Source organism: Tachyglossus aculeatus, chromosome 10 (assembly GCF_015852505.1).
Source record: "Tachyglossus aculeatus isolate mTacAcu1 chromosome 10, mTacAcu1.pri, whole genome shotgun sequence".
Lineage (NCBI taxonomy): Eukaryota > Metazoa > Chordata > Mammalia > Monotremata > Tachyglossidae > Tachyglossus > Tachyglossus aculeatus.
Window position 1 is genome coordinate 40,671,805 of NC_052075.1, and position 12,207 is coordinate 40,684,011.

General features: G+C 39.0%; 1 protein-coding gene across 2 annotated transcripts in view; it reads right to left on the bottom strand.

Annotated features, from left to right (window-relative positions):
- Positions 1-2,142: 2,142 nt before the first annotated feature.
- Positions 2,143-12,207, bottom strand: part of POT1 (protection of telomeres 1) — an 88,299-nt gene continuing 78,234 nt past the window's right edge. For both annotated transcript variants that reach the window (XM_038753017.1, XM_038753018.1), the window contains exons 16-20: positions 8,734-8,869; positions 5,897-5,985; positions 5,130-5,221; positions 3,371-3,476; positions 2,143-2,408 (exon numbers count right to left, since the gene is read on the bottom strand). In XM_038753017.1, the coding sequence (XP_038608945.1) occupies positions 2,296-2,408; positions 3,371-3,476; positions 5,130-5,221; positions 5,897-5,985; positions 8,734-8,869 (536 nt within the window). In that variant the 3' untranslated portion in view covers positions 2,143-2,295. The remainder of the gene's footprint in view (positions 2,409-3,370; positions 3,477-5,129; positions 5,222-5,896; positions 5,986-8,733; positions 8,870-12,207) is intronic.

Here is a 12,207-nt window from a genome sequence, read left to right on the forward strand (position 1 = left end):
TGCTTTTCCCACTAGGCTGTGCTGCTGTTCTACTAAACAAAGATACCAGAGTTCTCTAAAAGAAAATAAGATTTTTTGATTTTTTTTTGAAGAGGATATTTTATTCACCATTAAGGTACTCTGTTTTGAATGTATATTTACAAAATAACTCTAGGAAGCTTAGATCGTGAAAATGCTGAATTCAATCACCCTTCTAGCTAGGAATACGAAACTACTCATGCTCCCTGTAAGTGTCTCTAAAGTCAAAAACAGTTGAGTAGCAACATTTACTTTTAGTAAAAAGAAGGCCAGTTTGGTTCTCTTATCAAAGGCCTCATGAACTCATGCCAAAAGGATACCTAGCTCAGTTCATCAGAGTCTCATTTTATATTAATAATGATGGCATTTATTAAGCACTTACTATGTGCAAAGCACTGTTCTAAGCGCTGGGGAGGTTACAAGGTGATCAGGTTGTCACACGCATGGCTCACAGTCTTAATCCCCATTTTACAGATAAGGGAACTGAGGCACAGAGAAGTTAAGTGACTTGCCCAAAGTCACACAGATGACAATTGGCAGAGTTGGGATTTGAACCTCTGACTCCAAAGCCCGTGCTCTTTCCACTGAGCCATGCTGCTTCCCCCCTTCTGGACTGTGAGCCTGTTGTTGGGCAGGGATAGTCTCTATTTGTTGCTGAATTGTACTTTCCAAGCGCTTAGTACAGTGCTCAGCACACAGTAAGGGCTCAAAAAATGACAATGAATGAATGGTTAGGAATCAAAAATGTAGGCTATAATTCACTATTCCATCCCTTGTGGGCCGCCAAAAATCGGGGAGCAGCTGGCTCCCGATTTAGCAAACTGCTACCTGTACTGCATTGATTCACTGATTGATCAGGAATCTCCCTGCCTTGACAATATCCATTTCCTGACACTGCACCTATCAGCTTCAGACTGGTTCTATTATGGTAAGGAACATAACCTCAGGGATTATAACACTCTCTTGTGACTGAGGGACAATTAAGTAACAGAGGGATCTGGTGATGTTTGGTTGAAACTTCAATGACTGCTCATTTTAGTGCTCTGATCATTTTATTACTCCGAACGACTCAGAGAACTATTAACCTAATGAAAGTTCTTCTTGTAAACATTATTTATCTCCATTATTTAAAAGCTGAAAATGTCCTGTCCAGTGAAAAGCATCCATGTCAATATACCTAGATAGATATGAAATAATTTCTGATTTTGCATTTGGAAAAAATATCTTGAAATTCAAGGAAAAATTACACATTCATTTTTCCATTGTGGTATCACTTTGCCTAATGAATCTTTGGCCAGGAAATTGTTACTACTAATTTTATTTGTCTTATGAAAGGATAGAGAAAAGAACAGCAGATGAGAACTCAGAGCTATAAAGGGAAATCTACCCCTTCCGTAACATTTTCTTTGACAAAACAAATCTCATCCGATATAAAGCGGACAATGCCCAGTAGTTCAGACCCAAATAATCTGTGAAATGACCTTTAAATTTACAAAATCAGTTCCTGGGAAGAACTGATACAGATCTTTCCCTAGTGTATCTCTGCCGGCTTGACTGGTTGACAAAACAGTAACTACAAGAACTATTTGGTTCGTGTAAAGTAGGTTGGCTTTAAACAGCCTATCCTATACAAATGGAACAGCAGTCTATATGCTGCAATATGTCTGTCCAATACAGACATAACTAACTAGCTAACCTCTTCTAATCCAATAATTGGGTGAATATCATCTGCATCACTGACACGAAACTTAAGGCAGTAAATCAACCTCAGCCTTGTTGGCCTCTGCTCCTTAAGAAAGAAGGGGAGAAAACTGATGCTTGATAAATGGAAATACTACAAAACCAAAGAAATTGAATTGTGATGCTGAGATGTTTTTTCAGACTTTGCTACTAAAACATCTTACTGGAGAATAAACAACCAAACACACTGCATGTCTTTCTCAGATGCCTCAAAAGTATCATTGATTCTGGCAGTATAACTGGGCAGCTTGAAGGATAAATCAATTTCTACTGACTCACTAACCGAGTGATGTAAGAGGCAAGGTGCTAAAACATTAAAGCACTTTTAGGAACTGATATTAAACCAATCAACTGAAACTCAGATGGGCAAGGTAACTATCAAGACAAAATTCTTTTAATAATAAAATCCATTTGGATAAATATTTTACAATATATTAACAGTATATATAGAGAGATGAAACAGTCACACTTTCCCTAGAAACCAGAATGTGATGCTTTTATACATTTACCACTTTGGAAATCCTGTCAACTGTAACACTAGATAAAGTCTTCTGCAACTACAGTGTCAAAGATTTGATAGCAAACTTGCTCTTCCTTGCCATTTCTGACATTATAAGATTTGATGAAGCATTCCAGCCAAGGGTGGGCATCTGTAAATCAAAAGCAAATTACATTTTACCATTAAAACTAGCAACAATCGAAAATTCACTCAAGCGTAATAAACTAGCAAAATTAACTCATAATTCAAGTCTGCTGGGGGGAAAAAAAATCACTGAAACATTTGGTTTGATTTTCTTCATTGGAAATATATTTGAACACATGCACTGACTTTGCAGAGATAGATTCCCAACTCCAGTCTTGTTCAGTTGAATGAAACAGCAGGTGGGTGGGAAAGTTACTGGTCCAAAAATTGATCCATGGCCACATCCTCTCTACCTCTTTGCTCAGAGTGGAGGGGAACCTGTCAGCCCAGCTTCCCTGTGGCACACATCAGCAGGGCTTTTTGGCCACTGATGGAGAATGGAATTTCAGTTGCTTTTAGCCCATGCCCACGCCCCAGCCTGGCAGATGTCCCTCGTTTAGCTGTTAGGGGAGCAAGTCATAGCCAACATGTTAGATGTGATGATACTGCTAGTGAACTGGGATCCTGCTCCTTGCCCACATAACTTCAAGAAAAATTCTCTGGAATTCCTATACGTCAATCTGATACACATCAGGCTCCCAACTCCAACGTAAATCAGTCAAAGTAGAGAGGTAAAGATGATGATTATCACAGGGGAGATGACAGTTGAGACAGCCGCCTTTGTCTCCAAATTTCCTCCTGGATTATGAAATACAAATTTCTTCACCAGCTAGCTGGGCTTTGAATTGTGAGGTTGTATAAGGGGTGTATTCATTCAATTCATTCAATCGTATTTACTGAGTGCTTACTGTGTGAAGAGCACTGCACTAAGTGCTTGGGAGAGTACAATGTAACAATAAACAGACACATTCCCTGTCTACAACGAGCTTACAGTCTGAGTGCCGAGGTAAACCCTCTTTTAGTTACATAGGGATTATTTTTGAGAATTCCAGTGAAAAAGCATTTGAAGCTGTTAATTTGATTCCCTACCTATTTTTTTTCCTGGTGGACAAAGCATACTCATGATCATTTCCAGATTTTTCTGAAGGTCATTACTGGCCAGAATCTCTGATGCAGGAATCTGAAAGAAGTTTTCCTGAGGATAAAGGAAAGCGATCAATATGATGGAAAAGCAAAGCAATGAAGAGTCCCCCACCCACAAACCAATAAAAGCTGTCACACACTAGGAAAGACCATAAAGTGCCTAGAGCCCAAGCCCACTCCTATTTGCTGATTCTCAGATCACTTAAATTGTGCTGAAATTAAAGAGAGTAGCAGGTAACAAAAATAACTGTCCATGTGTTAAAAGGCAATAATGGTGAGGAAGAGGAACCAGATAGTCTAACCCTTCAGCTGCTTTCAAATTAATTTTATAATTTACATCCCAAGGAGGAATCTTAGCAATGTATACTGCACATTACACAAATAAAAGGCTACTGTGGTTCAGAATAATGATCCTTCCAGTCTGGGATGCTGCCTCCCAAAGTGGCAAAAGGATGCTTAGAGCCCAGTGGGGTGGATGATTGCCTCCTTGGTATCCAACTGCATGGCTTTGGTTCACTTAACATCATTCATTTTCTAATGACTCATCATGAACCTATCATCCATGAATCAATCTAAATCTTCTCTGTTTCCACTCAATTTCTAACTTTTCACTTTAGGAGTCCATTATGGCCCTCGTGTGCACAAGTCATACATCCCCTTCTTTAATTTACTGATGTTTTCTGAGTTTGTGAGTGTCAAAATCAAAAGACTTATCACCCACAGTGTAAATAAATGTTTCCTTTTATTTGGACCACACCATATTTGAAACCTCAGTGGGTACCTTGGATGATATGAAATTCGGAAAATAATTTTTCTGTATTCTCCCCATCCACCCCTTCCAAAATTTGGTAATTTCAATTTCTACCCACTCTCATGTCTAGCTTTTGAGATTGATGTCAACCACCAAAATGATTAAAAACCAAATTCAAGATAATAACAATAATAATGTTGTCTTTTGAGATTGATGTCAACCACCAAAATGATTAAAAACCAAATTCAAAATAATAACAATAATAATAATGTCTTACTATGTGCCAAGCACTGTTCTAAGCACTGGGGTAGATACAAGGTCATCAGGTTGTCCCACACGGGGCTCACAGTCTTAATCCCCATTTTACAGACGAGGTAATTGAGGTCCAGAGAAGTTAAGTGACTTGCCCAAAGTCACACAGCTGACAAGTGGCAGAGCCAGATTTAGAACCCACAACCTCTGATTCCCAAGCCTGTCCTCTTTCCACTAAGCCACGCTGCTAAGATCCCTCTAATTTACATATAATTCAGCTAAGATAAAGATATGATATTCTATTCTAATTGATTCAGTGTAAATGCTAGTACATGAAGAATTCTCAATGGGAGTTGTCTCGAATTCTCATTGGCCATGCTCTTCCATCTAGGTAATGAAGCACTTATAAAACAGAGTGGCTGACACCTCGGAAAGTCTCTTGTTCACTATTTTAGAGTAGATTCAACGTCGTTTTAACAATATGAAACATCTGAAATGTCCTTCTGAACTCCTCCTTGGATTCGGACCTCATATAAGACAAAAATCCCAAATTACTTTAAGATTCTTACGAAAAATATTAGTAAAATTTTATGCTTCAAATTTTTAATTCTCAGTTATCTACAATAGTAAAAACTTTTGCATCTTCATAAATCTAAGGGTATTCTTACTGCTAAATATGAAACCAATAATCAGGCTACTTACAGAGTCCATCAGATAAGCTTCCAGCTTTCCTGTTCCATCATCAAGAGTAAACTTCATAACAAAGACATATAGGAGTGGTTCGATACCCAAAACTAGTGAGAAATAAATGGTTAACTTTTTGATACAGGACTTCAGACAGCAGGCATACAACTGAACTGAAATGCTGAAACACTAACTTGGACTGGGATCAGACAAGGCTCATAGAAACAGATTACTGAAGTTAAAGTACTGGGATTCACATAAACATATTAACTTTAATCTACTGTCTGTAGCACACACCTCAAATTTTCCTTAGCATAGATAGGTTATATACTCCCTTTAAGACCGGAGAACAGTTCTCTCACAACATCCAGAATAGAAAGTGGCAGGGAGAGTGTAGAGTTTAGGTGAGTAGTTGGTGGGGAGGGGGGAGCAAGATTTTAGGATAATGCTACTTTGAAACTCTCTTTCAAAACCCACAATTTCTCATATTCCCTTTCCAAAAATGATTAAGGGGAAGGGTAGAAAAGGAGAAAGAGGGGAGGGAAAATTAAAGAGTTGGGGTGGAAGGAGAAGAGAAAGAGAAAAAAAGAAAGCGAGAGGGCACAGATAACAGGAATGCTATCCATCCTTTATCTTCCCTTCCCCTTGCCAAATTACATATAAATGCCATTGTACTCATCTCTTCATAACCTTGAAGACATGTTGGTGTCATGTTTGATATTCTTTTGTAGCCCCCTTAAAAATAATACTATGAGGGTTTAAAAGCTAACAAAATGTCAGCTCACCTTGGGCAACAGCAGCAGGCGCCCATGCTGCTTCTTCAACAAGTGAATTCAGATTCTGTATAGTCTTTAGATTAGAACACAGTCTGCACCTGACAGAGAAGGAAAAATTTGGTTAGAAAAATAGCTCAAATTCCTGCGTTTTGAAAATATTGTTTCTATAGCACAGACCATTTATACACAAAAGATTCTTACAGAGCCGCTGGGATCCGCCCAGCCAATGGAGAGGAACACAGTATTCTCCCTTCATGCCCCACTAGGCTGCCTCTCTCCCTTAATGGGGAACCAGCAAAAGAAACGCTGATGTAGCTGCTTCCTGGCCAATTCCTGCCATTCCCTCCCCTCCCTTAGGCTTGGTTCGTGTTCAGAAGCAGCTTGGCCCAGTGGATAGAACACAGGCCTGGGAGTTTGAAGGACCTGGATTCTAAATCTGGCTCCACTATCAGTCTGCTGTGTGACTGTCTCTGTGCCTCAGTTACCTCATTTGTAAAATAGGGATTAAGACTGTGGGCCCCATGTGGGACAGGGACAGTGCTTAACTCAAATCACTTGTATCCACCCTAAAGCTTAGTACAGTGCTTGGCACAGAGTAAGTGCTTAACAAATACCATTATTATTATTAGTAGTAGTAGTAGTAGTATTATCAAGTGGGCCTGCAGAGCCAGTCACTGGAAGGTCTCACTGGAGTTTTCATTCCACTTCCCATAAGTGGTGAATGAAAGGCTTTTGGCTGCCATCCCACAGCCAGGGAGGAAAGATATAAGGGTAGATGCATAATTTTCTCTCTCAAGGTAGTTCTAAGGCTTTCCTGTGGGGAAAGGAAGAGAAATATCCCCCAACCACCCAGCAAACAATTTCACATTTTGCTTTTAAAATAAGTCATGCTCAGGGAAGGGAGCTCCATCACCCTGTCAGCATTCCCCTTCTGCTCCCCATGAAAGGAAATGACCAGGCCACGGGCCACTGATGCAAAGAGTCGGGTGGAGGCACTGGAGAGCAGAGAAGAGGAAGGAATACGAACAAAATACAAGGAAGAATAATTAAGACAGGCAAGGCAGGGGAAAACAGGTAGAGGCTGAAAAAGATCAAAAGGACTTGCAGAGGAGAAATCCTAGGAAATACATTATTGCAAAAAAAAATATAGAGTACCCCATGGTTGAAAGCAAAGAACAGTGTGTGGGCATAATAAAGAAGCACACTAGGAGGGGATGGAGACCTGAGAGAGTAGAGGAGAGAAGCATAGGTCAGAGAGAATGGGGACAAATTTTCCAATGGAAGAGTGGAGAGTTGAGAAATGTCAAAGGCAAGGGAGAGAAAGAGTGACAGGGAGGAAGGGATGAAAAGTGACAGGAATGGGGTAAGAGGAAAAGAATCTAACCAAGGTGGAGAAACAATATTTTGGCTATTGTGTACTAAGAGCATGTTATTCAGTCTAAGATTAAAACTTCTTACAGTTTCAAGTGCATTTCTATCAGATGAGAAGACTTCATCTAAAGTAGCACATCACAAACTCTTTTTGGAATTCCCACTAATCATTCTGACTACAGTGGCCTGCTGGAAGAAAATTCGATGATAGGCATCTGTGTAACAATGTCAATCACATAATAGTTTCAATTTAACAACATGGACAGTTCTGATTTGTAATAATAATAATTGTGGCATTTATGTGCTTATTGTCTGCCAAGCGCTGTACTTAGCACTGGGGCTGACCTATTTAAATAGGTCAGACAAAGTTCCTGTCCCACATGAGATTCACAGCTTAAGTAGAAGGGAGATAAGGTATTAGATTAGGTAGTAGATCAAGAACTATTTCAAAGAAGAGAAAGCTAAGGCACAAAGAAGTTAAATGAATTTCCCAAGGTATCACAGCTGGCAAATGGCAGAGCCAGGATCAGAACCCAAGTCCTCTGACTCCAAGCTCATGCTGTTTCCATTAGGCCACACTTCTGCTTCTCCTACCACTTTCTGTTTTCTCTGATCCTTGACACTCACACTCTTCTACTTAAAACACACTTTTAACTCAAGTCATACACCTTCGCTTATAAATAAATAGAAACCTGGCATCATCTAAACCTGGTAGACCATTTTTAGGTCTGCTATGGCAAAACATGTGGCTCATCTCATTTAATGCAATGTGCTCAATTAGGGAACAGAAGACAAATATGTCTAAGCCCAAACTGCCCCAGTTACAAAGAAACTACCTGTAACATGGCAATATTACAAAGGTTCCCACAAAAAAAATCTTCTACACAACTAGTTATCCAGGCATGAATTTTTAAGCTACAATAAACATGCCCTAGAAATGACTACTGTGCCAATGATAACTGTAGATTTAACAGGAAATAAAAACCTCAACTTCAATGAAACATTAATGTGGATGCCCCAATCTAGGCATGAATAACTCTTCACCAATAATAATAATAATAATTGTGGTATTTGTTAAGCGCTTACTACGTGCCAGGCACTGTACTAAGCAAATTTACAGTTATCACTTTGTAAATTCTCTCTACTGGTATTGCCTTTTGGCCGCATGTTTAGTAAGACATTTCCTTCCAAGGGCACAGCTGGAAGTGGAGGGGTTCTTCAAAGGAAGTGCCTTTCAATGAAAAACAACACCCCAACACAATGAGCTAAGGTATGACATTTAAGGGATGATTTGTCAATTTCCTACACCTATCATATATGTCATCTTTGCAAGCTTCACAGTCTCCATAACGCAATTTGAAAACCCTAACTCAGCACAGATAAGTCATCAATTGCCTTTGATAGCTACTGAGTCACCAATAGGAAAATAAGCTTTATGCATTTTTTGTTATGAAATTAACCATTTCCACACTTACCCATAGTGCCATGTTTTGCCTTGGATTAGGAATGGTGCTGCAAGGTCTAGGAGCAGGAGGTCTTCCTCACCAGATATCACAGGAATAACGCTTTGAAATTTCCTGGAGAGTTTGCAGATTTCATTTAGCGTTCCTCCTATTGTAGAGGAAGAAATTCTTTAAAAATACAATTTTTAAATAATTCTTTTTGCAAGATTTAAAGAGTTCATTTACAGAGTAGAATCACAGCTCCCTGGAACTCTAGGCTGAGTGAGTAGTGCTTGTGTGCCTAACAAATAAACCAAGATCTCCCCAAGAGTGCTGCCCTTCATTTGGCAAACACGCTGTCATGATGTACAGTTGTCCACTGTTTATTACGGGTTCTGTTCATTGGCACCACGAAGTTACTGATATGGCATTTAGCAAAATTCTGGGAACCTAGCCATAGTAGTCAACTGCTACAAACTCTACTCATTGTTTCTATTTCATAGAAAGGCTCAGTGTTTTTAAGTCAAATGGTACTCTGGAGAAGTTGGGTCAGTTCAGACTGGTTGAAAACAGAGCATAACCCTGGCTAATAATATACAATTTAAAGATGATAAAAGATTTTCTTTCTCTTGTTTGAGTTTCTCAAAGGAAGATACATTTGAAATACATACATTTAGAAACATTAAAATATCAACTCTATGTTCTAATATTCAAATATGAAGTAGGTTGACCTTTTTGTCTTGAATAAGTCAAGAGTAATCCTCTGGGTAAAAGGAAGAGGAACTCCATTGATCCCTGTAGTTCCACTCTATGAATAAATGCAGCTCTTTAAATAATTAGCAAAATTGTTAAAAATCTGTTTCATTCTATAAAACAGATGGAGGAAACTGAGATATTCAATTGGGTGGCAGAGCAGTAAATGGTTACTGTGGAAATTCTATCAGAAAGAGAAGAAAATTATTTCAGGTGAGGAAGAATCAACATAAGCAGATGGATGCTAAAAAAAGGCCAAACAAACTTGTTTTCAGGCACATTTTCTTTAAGCTTCAAATAGACAAAGATAGATTTAAAAATTACAGGACAAAATTACATCATGTTTGGTCAAATGCCTGTGTTTCTATTTTTTCTTCATTGCCACCCTCATCTAAATAATTTACTGTAACGATTTAAACTCTCTGGATATTGTAGGAGGAAATCTTTTATAAAGCAGAAAACATTTATGAAATGTCCTGTGCTTGGTCATTATTCAAGCAATCAATTGTATTTATTGAGCGCTTACTGTGTGCACAGCACTGTTTGGCCAGTCCTGGGCTTGGTCACTACTTACATGTCCAGAACTTAGAACAGTGCTCTGCACATAGTAAGCGCTTATCAAATGCTATCATTATTATTATTATTATTATGGCCAAATAGTCTTCATTTAAAAGCAAGTAACTACCCACTATCCCTGCAGATGCAATAATTTTCAAGAACAAAAGCCACACAGACACAAGAGAAGAAAGATCAGAAACTTAACCAATTTAAAGGTACCAAGAATCCTGAAAATGGCCACGGAACCCATTAAATGGCCACATACCAACGAAAGAAAGGTAGATGATTTCACCAATTTGTGGGTAAAGAGAATTCTACTTGTTTAATATCTCAGGCAATGTTTTTTTTTCTCCCTTGGACAGACAAAACGGAAAAACTGGTAAATCAGTACTGTGAAAAGGTGGAAGCTATTTTAATCATTTTCTGTACATATTTCATCTTTTTGTTAAAATAGAATGGTTGGAAAGCCAAATATGAATTGAAGAAATAGTACCAAGATGTTCCTCACCCCAATTCCTCCCCCACACCTCCTAGGTCTACATCGGCAATGTTCTTTATTTCTACTCTGTTTCTATTAGGAAACCCATGTGGTGACAAGAGCCCGGGTTGGGGAATCAGGGGTCCCTGATTCTAATCCCGGCTCTGCCACTTTCATTCGTTCATTCCATCGTCTTTACTGAGCGCTTACTGTGTGCAGAGCACTGGCCTAGGCGCTTGGGAAGGTCAAGTCGGCAACATAGAGAGACGTCACTTGTCCGCTGTGGGACTCTGTGTATCTCACTTAACTTCTCTTCAGTGCTTAGAACAGTGCTTGGCACACAGTAAGTGCATAACAAATGCCATCGTTATTATTATTATTATTTTCTGAGCCTCAGTTCCCTCATCTGTAAAATGGGGATTAAGACTGTGAGCCCCACGAGGGACAACCTGACCACCTTGTATCCCCCACAGCACTTAAAACAGTGCTTGGCACATAGTAAGCGCTTAACAAATGCCATTGTTATTATTATGATTATTATTCTCTGAGCCTCAGTTCCCTCATCTCTAAAATGGGGATTAAGACTGTGAGCCCCACATGGGACAACCTGACCACCTTGTATTCCTCACAGCACTTAAAATAGTGCTTGGCACATAGTAAGCGCTTAACAAATGCCATCATTATTATTATTATTAAAATTCCAGGCTAGATTCACATCAGCTATGCTTGATGATATGTATTCTAAAAATTTTAAGGATATGGTGGCTGTTATCGCAGAGTTGCTGGTCATTATTTTTGAGACCTCATATGGACAATAGAGAAAGTCCCTGAGGAATGGAAGAAGACAGATGTTGTGCTCTCTCCTTTAGACAAAGAAAACGCATTGTTCTGAAACTTTCAGAGTGGTCTCCACAGCAATTCTTTGGAAGATATTAGAACAAATGATCAAATAAAATCAATCTCAAATAATCTAGGACAATTTGTACTAGGAAGTAACTAACGACACTTTGGAAGAGCAAATCAAACAGATCGATCTGATTTCCTTCCTTCTAGAACAATATATAGCACAAGGAGGATTGTCCTAGTATTAGCTGGTCAACAGTAATTTGGATGTTAACAGAGAAAGCTTCCTCGTCTGAATTCAACAGAGTTTTCGCATTATTCAAAGAGTCGATGATTTTAGTACATTTAATGGGTTAGTAATGCTAGGAAGGCCATGGGAGTGAGGAGAATCTTAGGCTACCCTTGAACAACCATTCTCTGATTGAAGTATGGGAGTCTTATGGGTTGTAGGACCTTGGGGTGGAGATAATAAACTGTAAAGAGAAAGAATCACAGAATAAAGGCCCCCAGATAACAAAATAGATAACAAAACATTACTTAGTTTCTCCTCTCATCCTAATGTCTCTCACCTACACGGCGTGACGGTGACAGTGTCAAACTGGCAGAAGTAGAAGAATTTTTTTTGCACATTTTTGTTTACTGAATTCATTTGTAATGGTTTCCTGTAAGGTGTCTTCCTTTCTAGATTGTAAGCTTGTTATGGGAAGGGAACATATTATTTTGTGCTGTACTCTCCCAAGTGCTCAGTACAGTGCTCTGCACATAGTAAGCACTCAATAAATGCCATTGATTGACTGTCTCCCACTAAAGCTCTACTACTTGAACTTCAATATTTCTTAAACCTAGTAGAGAACAGTTATCAATGGGATTAGCAT